Consider the following 20500-nt stretch of genomic DNA (forward strand, 5'->3'; position numbering starts at 1 on the left):
AATAAATAGTTCATCAATCATCTTAAAATTTTGTTTACGTTTCTTCTTATTTTCAACAAAACAGATATTTTATATTAGTGCTGCCAGTTCTCATAAAGTTGATCCAGATCGTTCCAATGAGATTTGAGCCAGAGCCAGAGCTCGATAAACCAATGGAACGGCCCTATTGTGTTTAACAGAGTTGAAATTTTCTACCGAATGTCACTTAAAAGATATGAGAGGAAACGGCAAGCAGTATTCGTGGATAAATTTCGGTTTTGTTTGATGTTTAATAAATCTTGCTCGATTTTACTTCGTTTGAAGAGTTAATAAAACGCAAACCATTGTTATTATTTTCGCAAAAAGGTGCATACGATAGTGAATTATTATTTCGGAATGTTACATAAGAAATTTCCATTTCAAAATCGTTTAAAATTGGTTTTCGATTTGAAGAGGCTTTGAAAGCTTGGCAATTATAATGAAAAATGGTCGCGAAAGTGCATAAAAGAGAAATGTGTGATCTAAATTAGTGCTAGTGTTCGAAAAAAAAAACAAAAAAATAATAATTAACTTGAAAATAAATTGAGGAATATTCAATCTTTCCTTAACAAATGATGCATAGCTAAATATTTGACAACAGAAGTTTATACACATAAAAAGCCTAATAGTTTATAGTTTTGCACCTTTGCCAACCAGAAAAAAAGTAGTTTATTGTTCTACACGTGTGGAGCTCTTTTGTTTAGGACCGTAAATGGGCGGCGGTATTTGTACTCTTAGTCGGGCTCCACGCGTGGATTAAAGCTATTCTCCAATTTAATCTTCAAGCTGCACTAAAAGTGACTGAATCTATAACACATCTTTACTTTATTTATTTAGTTTATTTCCATTGGTGCATAATTATTTTTTAATAAAACCAGTTTTTTTCTAATTTGAAACGGGATATTTAAGTTTATAAAAAAGGCGGTGCTGCAATCTATTTTAATTAAATGATGAATTAATACTCCACAGTCTATATAATTATTGTATTGCATTTTAATAACTAATAGATACCTACATATATCAATATTGAATAATATTTCGGTAAGTATTTGCCTATTTCAATAATAATATAAACTAAAATGAGCATACATACATACATATAATTCACTTCACTTTTCAATTATATTCATATCATACATAATTACATCACAAATAAATATTTAATTCCTTCCTTAACAATGCAATTCGAAAGAAAATCGGTGAAAACAAAAATTAATTAAAAAAAAAATGAGTGATAAAAATAGTGCAGAAGCAATGCCTCCTCCTGCATTGCCTGCGCCTGAAACAGATCCTCCAGCCGATGGTGTTGCACTATCGCTGGAGCATAAACCGGCATCAGTAATTGAATCAACCTCGAAAAATACAACATCAAACACAACAGCAAAATCAACAACTTCAACGCCAGCATCATCTGTTACCGGGGGCCCTACAAGTCGTTTGCGTGCACCAACTAACTATAGTGGTGATGTGGCTGGCGGAGGCTCAAAAATTGGTCGTATTTGCTGTTCACACGTCACTCCAAAAGCCGGACCTCCTCCAAGAGGTGAGTAAATATGATATTATTCTATGTTTGTACCTATTTAAGATTCATTTGTACCTGGTCTTTAATGTTGAATTCAGTATATTAAATTATTGTATTCATGGTTAAGTAAATATGTATAAAAAATGTCAGTTGACACTAAACTACGCAAAAGTGAGCGGGGGCACCCCAGCGGTTTAAGGGGTTTAGAATATACCCGGGCAGGTATGCCTGTCATAAGAGGCGAGTAAAATACCAAATTGATTCAAGGGGTTGTGTAGCTTCTCCAACCCAATTGTCAACCTCACATTTTCTTTAACAGCCGGCTCTCTGGCGACCCCAAGTTCCTCATGGATCTAGGGGGTGTGAGGGCGGTTTCATGTGGTCATCGGAGTTTAAACACAACGAGATGAGCAGCAAAATTTAACGCTATCGAACAAAGTGGCGAGGTTAAACTCTAGGCACTTTAACTGGAGTTTAAACTCGCACTGAAAAACCCAGCATTAGTAAACAATTTCAGTTGAAAGACAAAAACAAATTAAACAACTCGTTTAGTTTTTTTTTTGTTTTCCCACTTGAATTTTTTTATAATGCTGACGGCGAAATGATAGGCGAAAAGCAATGTTTATTTTTATATATTTTACAAGCTCGAAACGTTTCTGGCACTGTGATACCTTTTACAAACTTCCATGAGTAATCATTTTAATAGCTTTCCCTCTTTATATTATAGCAAGGCTTTTCACTTCCACTCTGTCGTCAACCTAAGTGAGCAGAAAAAATTGTGAAGCTTTAGAAAATAAACCCAAATATCGGCCTATCCCAATCGAAAGGTCGTAACTTAAAAGTTTTGTTGAAAATGGCGTATCCCTGACATTATGTTAATAAGTTTGCATCTCAACGAAGCCAATGATAAATTCGTATCGCATGAGGCCAATTAAAAAGGCGGGAAAATTGCTTTGATCGTCTTTATATTTACCCCAAGTATTGCCGGCAAGAGATTTGAGGATTTTATTACGGCTTTGCGGATGCATGGTCACCAAAATGAAGATCCTGATCGAACGTCACGCCCAGTATTTTTGGGTGTAAGACAGTGGATACCATAATGCCATCGACGTGGCTGTCCAATATAGTCGACATTTTTTTTATGTATGTTGTAAATAATGTCGCCGATGATTTGGTCGGTGACATTGTCAGGGTTCGCGAGGCGAAACAACTGCAGAGATCAGAGAGTTAGTTGTGTATTTAATTACATAGCACATCGATGGGTGGGCCGGGACCTGTAGCCATTATGTAGCAGTGATCGGCGTAAGATACATTGGTAACTGTGGCAAAGGAAGTTTCGATATGTAGAAGTCAAACAAAAGCGGGGATAGTACACCACCCTGTGGCAGCCCTTGTTTAATTCTCCTGGACTTAGATGTTGCGTTCCTGAATTGCACCGATGACTGCCGACCAGATAAATAATTTGCCTTCCACCTTTTAAACTTGAAGGAGGAGGGGGACCCTTCCCGGATTTCCGGGATTCTTCCACTGGGAATAATACGAGCCGACACGGATTCAATTCCCCCAGGCATGGTAGGTATGCCTGTCGTAAGAGGCGAATAAAATGTCAGATTCAAGGGGCTGTGTAGCGTAACCCTTTCAGGCTGCCAGCGCAATATACAGCTTCTCCAAACCCATTTGTCAACCTCACCTATCGGCGGCGAATCCTGTTTCACTAACAGACGAGCCTCTGGCGACCCCAAGCTCCTCATGGAACTTTGGGAGGGGAGGGAGGGATGGCCTGAAGGTTTAATGTGGTCATATAAATCGTTCCCGAGATGGTTGGGCTAGCACCTTAATGGTGCTGTGTTACCGGAGCGTACTGGATCTGTATCCGGTAAAGGACCATAACATCGATAACACTTCCAAAAGCCTTCGGGGAGAAACCTTATCGCTACAACAACAACAGCAACACGGATTCAATGCTGCGGAAAGCTCGCTCTCCTCGACGGTTATCAGTCGGGATTGGGAGGGCAGCAGAGCGGTTGTCTGTATATGTTTTGTAACCCTTTCACTTTCCTTTTATGAAGTTGATGAAAGTGCGTTTTTCAGAAGTTATAAATTCGGGTGATCGCTCAAGGCAAAGGAGTACGGGTAGGTGGCTGGATGCCAAAGATACCATTGGCTGCCAGTTGACGCAGTTAACAAGTCCTGCGCTCACGATGGAAGTATCTAGCGAACTATGACAGCTTCCTACCATACGTGTGGGGTGTTTCTGTTTATCATGCAGAACGCCGTTTCTTCTATTTGGTCCGCCAGCATCCCACCCCTGCTATACGCCTGTATATCAATCTTATCGTAATTTAGTTAAAAAGTCTGAAAGGACTTTTTGCTATTCGCATCACAATTATGTTTATAAAAAATATTATTGATAGAGGTTTTTGCAGAGGAGAGGATATTAGTTTTTTGGATATGGCGTTTGTGTTAAACCATGTGTTGAGAATGTTTTTTTAATTTATTAATTAGTCTACAAATTTAACTATTTATCAGACTAAATATAATTATGCATTTACTGTACAGAAGCATACAAAGGGAACGAAATTTATACCATGTGTATATTATTGTTAAGAATTTTAGGAAAATTTATCCAGTATAGCAAAATGTTCTCCATTTACACTACTTTGGTAGTAGTAATTCACAATTAAAATACTCGCGTACAACACTGATAGTGTGTTAAAATCAAACCTAGCTTGCGCTGCTTTTATAGTCCAAGTTGCCTAGTTCGCCTATTACTCCTAGGGTATAAACTTTTCGCGAACCGCCTTCTCGAACAGTATAGCTGGACCCCCACTTTTGAAGTTTAAAAAAAATCATTAAAAGTTGTCAAAAACCGGAATTCTTTTTGGCACTATTAAGCACGTAAATAGCACATAATTCCCACATTTAAATTGTTTTGTTTGGTCTAGTGCTTACGAGGGGGGGGGGGGGTCTAGCTGGACGTCCAGCTGGACCCCCCACTTTTGAAGTTTTAAAAAAATCATTGAAAGTTGTGAACAAACCGAATTCTTTTTGGCACTAATGAGCACGTAAAGAGCGCATAATTCCCACATTTAAATTGTTTTGTTTGGCCTAGTGCTTACGAGGGGGGGTCTAGCTGGACTTTCCAGCTGAACCCCCCACTTTTGAAGTTTTAAAAAAATCATTAAAAGTTGTCAAAAAACCGAATTCTTTTTGGCACTATTGAGCACGTAAATAGCACACAATTCCCACATTTAAATTTGTTTATTTAACCTAGTGCTTATGAGGGGGGGGGGGGTCTAGCTGGACGTCCAGTTGGACCCCCCACTTTTGAAGTTTTAAAAAAATCATTAAAAGTTGTCAAAAACCCGAATTCTTTTTGGCACTATTGAGCATGTAAATAGCACATAATTCCCACATTTAAATTGTTTTGTTTGGCCTAGTGCTTACGAGGGGGGGGTCTAGCTGGACCCCCACTTTTGAAGTTTTAAAAAAATCATTAAAAGTTGTCAAAAACCCGAATTCTTTTAGGCACTATTGAGCACGTAAATAGCACATAATTCCCACATTTAAATTGTTTTGTTTGGCCTAGGGCTTACGAGGGGGGGTCTAGCTGGACCCTCCACTTTTGATGTTAAAAAAAAAAACATTAATAGTTGTCAAAAAAACGAATCGTTTTTGGAACTATCGAGCCCATAAATAGCAAAAAATTCAGCACCTATCCCGTTTCGATTTTTCCGTCTGGGGTTATATGCCCCCGCTCCCCCTTTGTCACCCCTCGGTTGTTCTGGACAGACCGTAGCTTATGTTGGAGCACATAAATAGCACATAATTCCCACATTTAAATTTTTTTGTTTGACCTAGTGCTTATGAGGGGGGGGGGGTCTAGCTGGACGTCCAGCTGGACCCCCCATTTTGAGGTTAAAAAAAAAGTACTTAAATTTTGAGCACAAAATTTTTTATTTTGGGAACAAATTAGCACATAAATAGCACATAATACCTGGCCTACCAAATTTCGAATCCATCGTGGGGGGGGGGGGGGGGGTGGGGGTCCAGCTTGACGGACCTAGTAATGTCATCTTCGCTCTTAGCTGGTGATACATGAACGTATTGGAAATATTTTTTCATTGTTCGATAATTCGATAAATTCAGCCGTTCAGAAAAGCACATTCCCATGATCTGTCGAATAAAATAAAAGCAAAATTATTTATTATGAAGAAAAAAGCTTGAGTACTGGAACTAGCCAGAAGTATAAAACTTTGAAATGAATTTCAACGCATATTTGTAGCTTTCTAAGCATTGTAACTTTCTAAACATGTTATTACATGTGTTAAAAACTTAACTTCATAATGACCATCGAGGCGTTCCTGGACTTGCTATTCAGTAAAGATGAATGGTTGCACCATGCGCAAGAGCCAAGTCTATTCCAACCATTTTGAAATTGGCAACAATTCTCAGATTTTGCGCTAGGGATTGTCTCAACTGAGCATCGGGTACGAGAATGCACTCGGAATTTTTTCCACCTGATCCTTTCTGCAAGTTCCTTTTGTTATAAACGGATTTTGTGCAATTTTTGTAACCAGTCTTCAAAGCAGTTGTTTCGTATTCACGACCTTGGACCTACATATATGTAGCGTTCTTAAATTATATTGACTCAATTATTTTTATTCAACTTTGTTATTATGTTACCTTGAACTTTGCAATTTTAATATGTTTTACAACATTTTAATTTTCAATATTGATTTTTCTATTTTGAAAAATTTTCATTATTCAATTTTGCATCATGAAAATATAAAATTTTCTTATAAATAATTTTTGTGTGGATATTAATTTTAATAAAAATAAAGCATCCTACACTATATACGATTAATACAAATAGTTTGAAATTACTACTAGGTAGCAAAAAGGTGAAGATAAACACAAAAAACTTAGGTTTCAAACAATTTTCTTCTGTTGTTGTTGTTGTTGTTGTTGTAGCATCAATATCCTCTAACGGGAGTCCAAGGAAACTTGCCGTTTCAACAGGGGTGGACCATAAGGTAAGGGGAGTTAGAGGCGTTGGTTCCACATTACAATTAAAGAGATGGTGGTTGGGACACATTGCAAGCGGGGCATACATTTTGTATGTCGGGGTTGATTCTGGATAGGTAAGAGTTTAACCTGTTACAGTATCCAGAACGAAGTTGAGCAAGAGTGACACGCGTTTCCCTGGGGAGTATCCGTTCCTCTTCCGCGGGTTTTGGATAATTTTCTTTAAGTACTGGATTCATCGGGCAATTCCCGGCATAAAGGTCCGACGCCTGTTTATGGAGTTCACCAAGGACCTGCTTGTGTTTTTTCACTTCATGCGGCTGGGTTCTCAGGTGCCGAATTTCCTCAAAATGCTTACGGAGATGACTCCTTAAGCCCCTAGGCGGCGCTGGTTCATCAATCAGATGTCTGTTGGGATGCCCAGGTTTCTAGGTATTCAACAGGAACTGTTTGGTCAGCATCTCATTTCTCTCCCTGATGGGGAGTATTCTCGCCTCATTATGCAGATGGTGTTCTGGGGACATAAGAAGACAGCCCGTGGCGATTCTGAGAGCAGTATTTTGGCAGGCCTGTAGTTTATTCCAGTGGGTAATTTTTAGGCTTGGCGACCATATGGGTGACGCGTAGCACGTAATCGGCTGGCTAATTGCTTTGTATGTAGTCATGAGCGTTTCTTTATCTTTTCCCCAGGTACTGCTAGCGAGGGATTTGAGGATTTTGTTACGGCTCTGAATTCTCGGAACAATTGCGGCTGCGTGCTCACCAAAATGTAGATCCTGATCAAACGTCACACCCAAGATTTTGGGGTGTAGGACAGTCGGTAGCGTAGTGCCATCGACGTGGATGTTTAAAATGGTCGACTTTTGGGACGTCCATGTTGTAAATAAGGTCGCGGAAGATTTAGTCGGTGATAATACCAGGTTTCGCGAGGCGAAAAAACTGGAGAGATCAGGGAGGTAGCCGTTTATTTTATTGCATAGCGTATCGATCTTTGGGCCTGGGCCTGTGGCCATTATTGTGCAGTCATCGGCGTAGGAAACGATTGTGACACCTTCCGGTGGTGAAAGTGGCTTAGATATGTAGAAATTAAACAAAAGTGGGGATAGGACACCACCATGTGGCACCCCTTATTTAATTCTCCTTGGTTTTGATGTTTCGTTTCTAAATTGCACCGATGCCTGCCGACCACCCAGATAATTTGCGGTCCACCTTTTATGACATGGGGGAAGGGTAGACCATTCCAGGTCTTGCAGTAACGAGCCATGGTTGACCGTATCAAAAGCTTTTGATAGGTCTAGCGCTACGAGTACTGTTCTATGGTGGGGGTATGGATTTAAACCGCAATTTATCTGGGTGCTAATGGCATTTAGCGCGGTGGTAGTGCTATGGAGTTTTCTGAAGCCATGCTGATGAGGGGCTAGCTGCAAATTTGCTTGGAAATAAGGGAGCAAAATGGCTTCAAGCGTCTTTGCCACTGGTGATAGGAGAGATATCGGACGATACGACTCACCTATGTTAGCTGGTTTCCCAGGCTTTAGTAGCGGGACCACCTTGGCCATTTTCCATTTCTCGGGTATGACAAAGGTGGAAAGAGATAGTTTGAAGACATGCGCTAAATACAAATACAGCGAAACGGTAAAACGGTACGGTTGTGTTTATTTCTGCTCCTTGAATTTTACATTTTAAAATGGTAAAACTATATTCAAATACTTCTTAAGAATAAATAATGTGTGAGACAGAGACTCAAAAAGCGGAAGCAGAAGTTGGTTTCAAGAATATTATACCAAATAAAGTTTGATTTTTTAAATTTAATATATTTGCGAGAAAGTGACTCTAAATAAAGAAAGCAAAACGCATACACTTACAAAGTTTGATACATATATATACATATATTCATCCTATATAAAAAATGGAGAGTAAATGCGACAAGTGCAAAAGTACAATACGTGGAGAAGTGTCAAAAATTCGTTGCGAAGGGGTATGTGGGAGATATTATCATTTAGCACCAAAATGCTCTGGCATAGACCAATACAGTGTTAATAAATTAGACGAATGTGAAATGCTTAGATTTATGTGTAATGATTGTGTGCAGTATGTGCATAACGTAGATGACATTCTAAAAGATATGCAGATGGTAGTGAGCAAAAATGGCAAACAACTATCTGAGTACAGGAATGAATTTGATAATGCTCTCAAGAAACATGAAAGAGAAATAAAGCAAGTTTTAAAAGCAGTGGAAGTTGCATTTAGCGACAGAATTAAGGCAATGCAAAAAGCGCAAGAATCATGCGAAAAGAGTGTTGTAGAAGTGAACAAAATACGGGAAATTGCTGAAGGCTTCAAGCGAAGCAGCGAGCAGGTCTGTGATGAGTTGAAAACAAACAAGGATGACAATAAGAAAATGATTGAAGAAATAAGTAAAGAGAATAAAAAAATGTGCAATGAAATAAAGAAAAATGTTAATAGTGTTGAAGCCAAAGTGTCATACGCAGCGATAACAAAAAATGATGGACAAAAAAAAGAAGTGTTACCAGACATTAGAAAGAATCATCCCCTAATTGTCAAGCCGAATAAAAAGCAAAATATAGAAATAACCAAAACTGACCTAAACTCGAAAGTTGATCCTAAAGGGCTGCAAATAACTAATATAGTAGCAAGGCAAAGCGGAGTTGTTATTGTTGAAAGCGAAAATGACCATGAGCGTGACAAAATAAAAAATGCCATTGAGAACAATCTGGGAAATAACTATGAGGTTAAGATTCCCAAAAAAGTGAAACCAGCAGTCATGGTGACTGGTATAAATTTTAAATATAGCGACGAGGAACTGGTGCAAAGAATTAAACGACAAAACATTTGTTTAAGTGAAACGGACATCAAAATTGTTAAGCAATATGAAGTGAAAAAGAACGCGAAAAACTATTATAATGCTGTGATAGAAATGAATGTTGAAGCGTTCGCAAATGTACTAGCTGGAGAGAGGCTTAATGTAGGTTGGGAACGTTGCCGAGTATATGATGCAGTGCAGGTATTGTGTTGTTTTAAATGCAAAGGCTTCAATCACAAAGCGGCTGACTGCAAGGAAAAGGAAGTATGCACAAAATGCTTGGGTGAGCATAAGCATACACAATGCATAAAAGATGCAGTAAACAAGTGCATTAACTGCATACGAGCAAACAAGCAGCTGAATCTAGGACTTGACGAAAACCATGATACTCTGGATAGAACTTGTCCCGTATACCAACAAAAGCTAGATGCAAGGAAAAGGAAAGTTGTTTATTAGCAACCAAAGAAAATCCTTACAGCAGCGCAAAAGTCAAAATATTATTCAATTCGAGATAGCAATATATACAACTTGGAATGCATTTATCTTAATATTAGTAGTATCATAGCAAATAAAATCGAGCTGGAACGTCTTATTGCAATAAGAAGACCAAGTATTGTGTTATGTACGGAAACGTGTACAACAGAACATATCTTGGATTCTGAACTTAGTATTCCGACATACAAATGCATTCGTTGCGACTCTCAAAGTAGGCACACTGGCGGTGTTGTCATGTATGTGAATGAAAATATACAATTTAGCATAGTTTGTAATAAAGCTATCAACATGAATGTGTGGTGCATTATTGTAAAAATAAACAAATGCGCGTTAAAATGGAAAATCGGTGTACTATATCACTCACCAAGTAGCAGTGACTCCACCTTTATTACTTATCTAAATGAAATCATCACTGAACATCTCAAGGAGGCGGATAATAATTTAATAATTGGTGATTTTAATATCAACGTAAATGTATCGTCAACATACTCAAACCAGCTAACAAGTTTATTTGCACAAATGGCAATGATACAAAGGATAAACTTCGACACAAGGATAACAGAGTACTCGTCTACAAGAATTGATTTGCTATTCAGTAACAATGATAAAGTTAAAGCAGTAAATATAGGTGAACATCGCATTTCTGACCATGAGACAATCCACTTCGAAGTGCCAACAACAAAGCTTTGTAAAATGAGAAGGTATGCTACTGTTACATGTTGGGAGTACTATAGTGCTGAAAATCTTTTAACTTTGCTACGAACATGCGATTTCAGCTTTATGTCAATTTCCGGAGTAGAAACTAAAACTAAAGCCCTAAACGAAGTTTTAACTGTGGCTATGCAAGCACTGACTTATATAAAGAGGACCCAAATACAGATAAGAAATAAGTGGTACGACCGAGAATTAACAAACCTGCATAAAAGAAAAATAGAATCTTATAAAACCGCTCGAAATACTGGATTTTGGGACGAATATAACGTCATTAAGAAAATATATAAAAGAACCATAATTTATAAAAAAAAAAAATACATGGAAGATAGAGTAAATCATAACAATGGCGATATGAAACGTATGTGGAAGTGTCTAAAAGACCTCGTCGAGCTTAATGATGTTAAAAAACATATCACTAAAATTGTAATTAACGGTGAATGCCTGGAAAATGAATATGATATAGCTAATGCCCTAAATAACTTTTTTATACAAAGTATTGTTGAAATTAATGATAGCATCGAAGAAATTGTAAATGGGGATGAAATAAGCGCAAATCATAGTAATCCATTTGAAACATTTAAATTTACTGACATTGTAGTGGACGATATTATTATTATCACAAAATCACTTAAAAACAAATATGGCGGCGACAAGCTTTTATCGGAGGGTGTCGTTAAAGATGCCATGACATATACTGCTAATTTCTACAAAGACATAATTAACGAATCCTTAAACAGCGGTATTGTACCTAGTTACTGGAAAATTTCAACAATAATACCTGTTGAAAAAGTAAAAAATACAATGAAACCCGAGGAACTACGTCCAATTAACACGTTACCTACAGATGAAAAAATTATGGAGACAGTGGTGAAGGATCAACTTGTGGCATACTTAGAGAAGCACAATGTGATTATCCCAGAACAATCGGGATTCAGGAAGAGCCATTCTTGTGAAACAGCGTTGAATATGGTAATTGCAGATTGGAAAGAAGACATGGCGGACAAAAAATTTACGGTGTCTGTCTTCTTGGATTTAAAACGGGCTTTTGAAACTGTCGATAGATCTGAGCTATTGGAGGTTATGTTTAAAATTGGTATAAGAGGAAAGGCTTTGGAATGGTTCCGGAGTTATTTGGGTGACAGAAAACAGAGAACGATAATTGGAAAGGAGGTTTCATCAGTGGTGGATGTTAACATTGGTTTACCACAAGGCTCGGTCTTGGCGCCAATATTGTTTACATTGTATATCAATGATATCAAAAGATGCTTAAAATATTGTAAAATACGTCTATTTGCGGATGATGCATTGCTTATCATAAGTGAAAAATATGCAGAATGTGCCATGCTGAAAGTACAAGAAGACCTGGACTCGCTATACAAATGGTTATGCCTTAGAAAACTGAAATTAAATGTCGAAAAAACTAAGTTCATGATATTTTGTAAAAACACTAATATCATAAGTAACAATAGTTTAAATAATATTACGCTGAAGGTAAAAAACATGGAAATCCGAAGAGTAGAAAAAATTAAGTATTTAGGAGTTTTGATTGATGATAATCTAAATTTTGGAGAGCATGTAACTTATCTGGAAAGGAAAATTGCACAGAAAATAGGCTTCATGTATAGAACATGTAAACATATCAGTCAAAGTCATAAAATATTGGTATATCGTTCAATTATTGAACCACACTTTATTTATTGTCCTACTATTCTGCTATTAAGTAATGATATATATATTAAGAAACTTCAAATACAGCAAAACAAGGCAATGCGATTTATTTTAAAATGTCCTCCAAGAACGCCAAAAATTGTAATGCTCAATAGATTAAACTGGCTTAGTATTAAACAGTCAGTTAGTTATTTCACATTGAAATTTATACACCAACTTAGGTTAGGAATGTTACCGAATTACCTGAGTAGTAAAATACATTATAATCATGAAATCCACAATTATGGAACAAGAAATTGCAATAATATAAGACTGCCTAGAATAAGAACTGAGTTCGCCAAAAGGTCTCTTGAATATTTAGGGTATAAAATGTATAATGAGTTACCTTCTGATTTGAAAGACTGTGAAAATATTAGTAAGTTCAAAGAAAAATTGTTTTTATATTGTACGTCACTAAATGTGACATGAGTATTTATGTTTTATCTCTTATTTTAACCTAAACTAGGTCTTAAAGACCGTAATAATAAATAAATAAATAAATAAATAAATATTTGAAACCCTCTTTCCCTAGGCTTTTAAGCATCGGCATGGCTATGCCCTGTGGGCCCACTGCTTTGGATGGTTTAGCGCGACCAATGGCGTCCTCAACCCCTTTAGCGGTGATGGTGATTGGTGACGCGGTGAATTTGTGTTTATGTGCGTGTCTATTGGCTTTCCGTCTATCTTTGTTGACCGTAGGATGCATTATATATTATCGGCAGAAAGCGCTCGCGCATTTTTTCGCATCCGACAGCACTTTGTCGCCAAAGGCGATGGAAACTTTGTCTTTGTGCTTAGTCGGATTCGATAGGGGCTTTACGGTGGACCAAAGTTTACCCACACCGGTAGAGAGGTTACAACCCCTTAGGTGCTCCTCCCATTTCGCCCGCTTGTGATCATCCACAAGCAATCTGATGCGTTGGTTTATATCTCTTATTTGGGGGTCGCCTGTCTTATAAGGTCACGTTCTCTCGCTAAGTTTGCGGCCTCCGCCGGGGGGCCAGATTTCGGGAATTCTCCCGGCGGGAATGAAACGTGCCGAGACGGATTCAATGACCTTACGGAAGGCACGCTCTCCTTGGCTGGCATCAGTCGGGATAGGGAGGGCAGCAAAGCGGTTGTCTTTAAAGGATTTATATTCTTCCCACTTTCCTTTTTTGAAGTTTATGAATGTGCGTTTTTCAGTGACGATGAAGTCGGCGGTACACTCGAGGGAAATAAGTATGGGCAGGTGGTCGGATGCCAATGTTACCATCGGCTGCCAGTTGACGCAGTTTACGAGTTCTGCGCTCACGATTGAGATATCTGGCGAGCTGTGACAGCTTCCTACCATACGTGTGGGGGCGTCTCCGTTTATTGTGCAGAACGTCGTTTCTTCTATTTGATCCGCCAGCATCTCACCCCTACTGTCAGCCCGCAAGTTTGAATGCCATAGATCATGATGGGCATTGAAATCGCCTAAGATAATGCGATTGTTGCCAGTAAGTAAGGCCCTGATATTAGGGCGGTATCCACTGGGGCAACAGGTGGCAGGAGGGATGTAGATGTTGATGATTTCTAGGTTTGCATCGCCTGACCGGACAGATAGGCCTTGACGTTCTAAGACATTGTCCCTGCGGTCGATGCCAGGGTCAAATATATAATATTGCACAGAGTGGTGTATGATAAAGGCGAGGCCGCCTCCATTTCCGCTCTCGCGGTCTTTCCTGTGGACATTATACCCAGAGCAGGTCTGCAATGCAGATCTTGCTGTGGGTTTAGTCTCTTGAATCGCAGCAATGCGGATGTTGTGCCGTTTCATGAAATCGACTATCTCCGTAATCTTCCCAGTTAGTCCATTACATTTTAACTGCAGAATTCTGAAGTGCATAAGGGGAGACACCGCCACTCTGGGGGTAAGTGACGGGTGACAACGCCTGGGTTGTGGAAGGCCAGGACGCAATTGCTGTTGTGGCCCTGGACTGGGCGTCGTTGGGCAAGCATTGGGGTACCCGGATGATTTGGGTTTGCGGCCTGGCAACATGGCGCGATGAAACCCGTCGGGGGGTTGCCGTCGCGGAGACTAGAACATCTGGGAAAGTGGCACCACCCAAGGCAGGAGCTGCATTGGGCGGATGTCGCAAACCTATATATTCTGTGCTGGCAGACGGTGCAAACGGAGGTAGGGACTAAGAGTCTGTTTCCCTGAGCTGCACGATTGCTGCCGGAAAAGAGGGGGGGGAGAAGACGGGGGCAGGGGCTGATGCTCAGCATTGCTACCAACTCTACTACGAAGGTAGTAGTTATGAGTGGTATCAGCTGTTTGAGTTGTTGGCGCCGTGGGGCGCGAGCAGCAGCGGGTACTTGTTGTGGCTTGCTGAGCAGCGTGGCTGCTGGAAGGTAGTGGGGGGGGGGGGGGGGGCGCTTAGGCGTAGACTACGGGACGCCCTTGGGCGTGAACAGCAAGGAGCCACAAAAGATTTATAAAAGTTACGTGGACGTCGGGTTTTGGGATCAAGCCCAGAACAACCTGTCCGATGCAACCATCCCTTGCACGAGACACACTGAACAGAGTATGACCGTCCTAAAAAGATTCTTTTCCGGCAGATGCAGCAAAACCATTTCTCAGGCCCGGGGTCAGGAGACGGACCCGGATTGGATTCGATGCCTTCCCGGAGTAAGAGAGTATGGAGCAGTCCTGCTGCAAGGAGCTGCTGGGAGGATGACAATTTGTGGGAGGGACGAAACAAATTAAATGGGGTCACACTGAAATGACAGTCCTTGGTCGGGAAAAATCCCGAGTCGCTCCGGTACATAGAACCGACTGCCTTGGGAAGCGACAATTTTCTTCTAATTCGATACAGCGTCGACGACTAATTTCTATTCGCTTCAAAATTAGATACACAACGAAAATTTCGACAGATATTATATGTCATAATACCAATTTCAAATTCGATTTTCGATGTTCGATAGCCAGCGAAGATCGAAGATCGAAAAATGCTCATAATAGGGGCCATATGATATAGTAAAATGTGTAAAGAGGCTCCGCAAAATGCCCGGAGTATCGGCTAGGGATGTTGGTCTTTCCACAGAAGTGAAATTTCTCACGTTGAAAGTGTTCTCGATCGTCAAGATTTACACGACTAAATGACCTTAATTTTAGATTTGGGTTTCCCTTAGACGTTGGAAATTTGTTAAACAAGGATAATATAGACTTAGAAAGAAATTGTAAGAACTTGGGTGAATTTTATAATACAGATTGCGATGGAACAGCACTTTTTATCGAAATATGTGACTTCAAAACATTACTTCGCAGTAGAAAAGAAATTGAACCTAAAACTCCGTTAGAATTACTTACTTTTATAATCTCGTATGGAGAAGATGTTTTTCAAACTTGCGAGTGACACTTCAAATACTCTTGACTATCTCAGTATCAATTGCTAGCGGCGAACGTTCATTCAGCAAATTAAAACTGAAGTGACCTAACATTATTATGTATATATTTTATTGCTTCCTCAAAGGAAAGGTACATTTGCACATAGATATGAGTTTTACTAATGTATTATAATCATATTATTATAAAATATGTATTTGACTCTATTTATATATGATATATTCAGCCTACGACCGTATTGGTTTATTAATCTTTCAATATATAAAATTATATTGCTTTGGTAATGTGGGGGCGCCAACAAAATATTTTTCCCCGGGCGCAAGAAAACCTCACTACGCCACTGCATAGGGGGTCTGACGCATTTTTTTGGTTATCACTGTGGACCTCTTTGTGCTTTTCTTCTACATACGGTTAAGCCCTAAGATGCAGTATTTTTTCATAATGCTTTCGGAGATGACTTCTTAAGTCCTTGGAAAGCGGAGACTCTTCAGTCAACAGAAATTGTTTGTTAAGCATTAACCCATTAGGCGATTATAGGCAAACATAACACAGCCGTTTGAGCAGAATCGACAGCCCATCTACGAAAGACATAAGCAGTCGGAAATTCTTTTATCAAAAGCTGCAATCTGAGCAACAGAAGGAGGCCGCGACATATAAAGGGATACACAAGCCACTCTTACTCAACTTCGATCTTAACGCGCTAAATTAAAACTTCCTAATATCAGAAAATATTGACCATCGCTTTATATTTGGCGTAAAATTTTCATTCATTTTATCGTTAGTAAGACCTATATTGGAATATGCTTCCATTATCTGGAACCCGCGTTATCAGGTTCATAGCGAAAAATTGGAATCGGTCCAGAAGCAATTTTTGCTCTTTGCTTTAAATCATTTGCCCTGGGATCCATCAAGGAACCTACCGCCCTATTGCAGCCGGTTAAAACTTTTACAGCTGCCTTCACTACAGAGCCGTAGGGAGATGCTTGGCGTTTTATTTATGGTAAAACTAATAAGGGGGATGATAAACAGTCCATTTCTGCTTGGCGAGGTGATGTTTAATGTCCCTTTTAGGCCCTCGGTATTTCCAACCGCTATATTTAAATACATGTAGATCGAATTTTCAAATGCATGAACCTCTTCGTTGTCTGTGTCAAGATTTCAATAATCACTGCAATAATATTGAGACTTGCGACACACTTTACAGTATAAAAAAATATACATATACTCACTGCCTTGAACTCATAACTGTTTCAAAATCACATGTTAAACTAAATCTGTTACCTGCTCCAGTTACTTTGGGCGGGTGGCTTGGAATCACGTCCTTTCCAACCTCCCACACATCGCAGCCCTACTCATTGTGTGTTAAATATACATCAGCTGCTCGAAATCACGTCCATTCCGACAGCACTAATTATCAATAGTTACTTTGAGCGGTTGGCTTGCAATCACGTCCTTTCCAACCTCCCACACATCGCAGCCCTACTATTGTGTGTTAAATATACATCAGCTGCTCGAAATCACGTCCATTCCGACAGCACTGATAATCAATTCCGTTTCTCGGCATCACAGTCCATCCCGACAACTGATTCAATAATATATGTATATACATATTTTATAATAAAATTTTGCTCACTATGTATGCTTGTTAATTTTACACTGTAATCCGCATTTATATTCATTCATTCATTCATATTTAGTCTGATTAATTGCAAAATTTGTAGACTAACAAATAAATAAAAAATAAATAAAACATTTGATCTTCTGAAATCTAGCTATAATTACTACCAAACCGATGAGAGCTCGCTTTCAGTTCACGACAAACAATATACAAAATGGACCATTTAGCAAAACTGGATATGTGCTTACCTATGTATGTATGTATTGCCTATGAAATAAATTCCACAGCACTGTGTTTAAGTATAGAATGCGTTGGCGGTATATTTAACTGCAAAATAATAAAACCAGTCAAAAGAATTAGAACGCAATAAACTCATTGGAAAACAAACGCTTCTGATGCACATTTACAATAAATAATTGCATTAATTTGCCAAAAATGGCTGACTTTCAGAAAAACTCACTTAAAATTATTGAGTAAATGAATTCTGGTACACCCACAATACGGAGAGCATATTAAAAGTCACCTTCCACCCGCAAGAACGTATAAAATTAGGGTGACTGCTAAGAAAGAACTCAACCGCTTTTTCAAGTGGAGCGAAGTTATTGAACATATGTGAACTTTAAGACCATCTATGTAGATTGCGTACTTCGCTGTACAGAAGCTATTAGTCATCTAACATCATAGGTTAGGTTAGCTTGAACTCGCCGGTTGATATACCTCACATAGATTGAATGTGTCAATGGTGTTACCGAAATTTGTTTGACGACCAAACGAAGAAGTTGCCAGCACTCCGTCCTATTGGCAAATAATTGCTGCCTTGAAATATGGCAACTCTGCCGCCCCTAATAACTGGAGCCTCGACCCGGCGAGCGCAAGGCATGAATGCAGAAGGTGCTCAACCATTTCTTCCTGCAGTTCGCACTTCCTACATCTGCCTAACTTCTAAGCATGTGACGCCAGAAGGCAGTGTGTCCAATTAATATGCCCATCGTGAGCCTCAAGTCTTATTTCTTCAGAGATATGAGCCACTTTCTGAGTGTAATGTCGTAGAATTTGCACATAATCTTCCAAATTTTGCAGCCCCTCGCTCTGCACACGCCTTTTCTGCTTGATCCATCATATGCAACTTCTTTTGATTTCTCCCAAACGGATTGGGACTTCTCTTGTCGATTCAACGAGTGTTGCACACTCCTATGCCAACTAATCGGCCTTTTCGTTATCTTCTATCCCGTGAACCCAGCATGTATGTTCCGGCCTGAGCGCAGCCAATGTTTCTTTGCATTCCAAAAACACTTCTTGATGAGGTACTGCGTGAGATTATTGCCTTAATCGCAGCCTGACGATCAATTTATATTTTGACTCGATTGCAGCTTAAAAACGCTTCCTCCAAAATTTCTGCTGATTTTTTCACGGCTATAATTTCCATCTGAAAGACGCTGCTGTAATATGGCAGGCTGTAGGACTACATATTTCTGGATCGACACAGTAAACAGTAGATCCGACCCCTTCCGTTAATTTGTAACCATCGGTATACACGTGTATAGCATGTTCTCTCACCTAACAACAACATAACTTGCGCTCTTGTAGTTGTTGTTTAGCGCTCTTCCTTTATAGTTTTGTTTCGAATATGGCGGCTACAGTAGATACAATAGCTACAGTTTCAAAATCAAAATTCATGAACCTTAAGTGTTTCTGTGCTTCAGGACACATTTTCCTCTGAGCTTCGATTCATTTGTATAAATGAATTGTCTTTTATTCCCCCCTTTTGTTGATTTGCCTCTGTGCTCTGCACTTACTACATATGTGAGAAGTTTTAAGGTTTTAGCTCAATTGCAATTCTCTTTATGTTGAGTTTACAGATTTAAAGCTGACTCCGAACGGCATCTGCAAGGCAGATGAATTTTAACTGAGAAGCTTTTTCATGGCAGAAATACAGACAAAATTTGTTTCTAAGTTTTTGATGCTACTTTGGTTGGGAGTTGGACCCAGAACCCTCGGTGTGGTATGAGGAGCCATGCTACCACCACACCAAGGCGGCCGCCCTATTTATTCACGAAAAATATTGGCTTCACTAGAGTGAATTTGTTGTATAGCACAGAGACTTCAAAGCATATGGGAATTTTAGATATTGGCTATGACCATTTTGTAATCACTGAGCTGAGGAATAAATAAAATAACAAAAATGTATTTGCACTTAAATGGCTAATTATATTTTGACAAACTTGTTTTAGAACTTCCTGTGTAAAAATTCAAAAAAAAAAAAAGAAAAAAATATTAAAAAGAGAAGTGGCTATTCGTTCGGAAAAAATTTGTTTCACTCTTCAGAATGAAGTATAATGAAGGAAATAGCAAAAAAAGAAATTGAAAAGAAAAAAATTCCGAAACTTTTGAACTTGATTTTCGGGACGAGTAGGGACTTGTTAGAAGACTTTTGCCAAACAATTTTATAGGAAATCGTACGAGCCAGAGAACAAAAGCTGTTTGGGATAAGCTTTTTAAGCGGCAGGGAAACGATAAAAGAGAGATCCTCAAGGTGCAATAATTGTTCTGTTGACCAATCACCTCAGCAGACTTGATCAAAGCCTAAAGTTGTTGTATAACTTTTCCCATATGATAGAAACACTTGATTGCCTTAGTGTTAAGCATCTGATATTTTATCACAGCATGAAATTTGTACTTAACATTAAGCGCGGTAATTATCAGAGTATCTGAGTGACAAACTTACATATATCAGCGAAACCCACTCATATTTAGTAAGGCAAAACAATAATTTCGGACTTCCTTTCTTTAAAACAGAACTGGACAAGCAAAATGTATTCTATAAAGGCTGGAACACAGTAAAACACTCCAAGATAAAATATGTGACGTCGAATCATCAAACGGCCCTGTTGTGCGAAAAAAAGTTTTCGAGAAAAACGCGTTTAAAGATTTGAATTATCGTGTAGGAGGGTACTCAGCTTGTACTTTAAATGCGATTTGTATAAAAACTAAGAAAGATAGTAAACTGCGGTTTGTTCCATTGCGAGCGTTAAATTTCCTATAAGAAACACTGGGACTGGGACTGGGATTAGGACTATGACTGGGGCTGAGACTCGGAGTGGGACTGGGACTCGGAATAGGACTGGAACAAAATACATACCACCCTCTGGGACTGGCAATAAGGGATGAAGAAGAATGAGAAGAACTTGAGAGAAGAGAAAA

At 39.0% G+C, this 20500-nt stretch overlaps 1 protein-coding gene across 10 annotated transcripts in view; it reads left to right on the plus strand.

The window, feature by feature from the left end:
- The first annotated feature begins 214 nt into the window (after window positions 1–214).
- The window catches only part of CLIP-190 (Cytoplasmic linker protein 190), a 107714-nt gene continuing 87428 nt past the window's right edge, over window positions 215–20500 (plus strand). For 2 of the 10 annotated variants that reach the window (XM_067768983.1, XM_067768984.1), the window contains exons 1-2: window positions 500–1059; window positions 1211–1561. In XM_067768983.1, coding sequence (XP_067625084.1) covers window positions 1246–1561 — 316 coding nt within the window. In that variant the 5' untranslated portion in view covers window positions 500–1059; window positions 1211–1245. Of the gene's footprint in view, window positions 346–499; window positions 1060–1210; window positions 1562–17467; window positions 17552–20500 lie in introns of those variants that run through there. The other 8 variants (XM_067768982.1, XM_067768987.1, XM_067768978.1 and 5 more) reach the window with 7 other exon arrangements.

This window comes from Eurosta solidaginis, chromosome 2 (assembly GCF_040869045.1).
Source record: "Eurosta solidaginis isolate ZX-2024a chromosome 2, ASM4086904v1, whole genome shotgun sequence".
Taxonomy (NCBI): domain Eukaryota; kingdom Metazoa; phylum Arthropoda; class Insecta; order Diptera; family Tephritidae; genus Eurosta; species Eurosta solidaginis.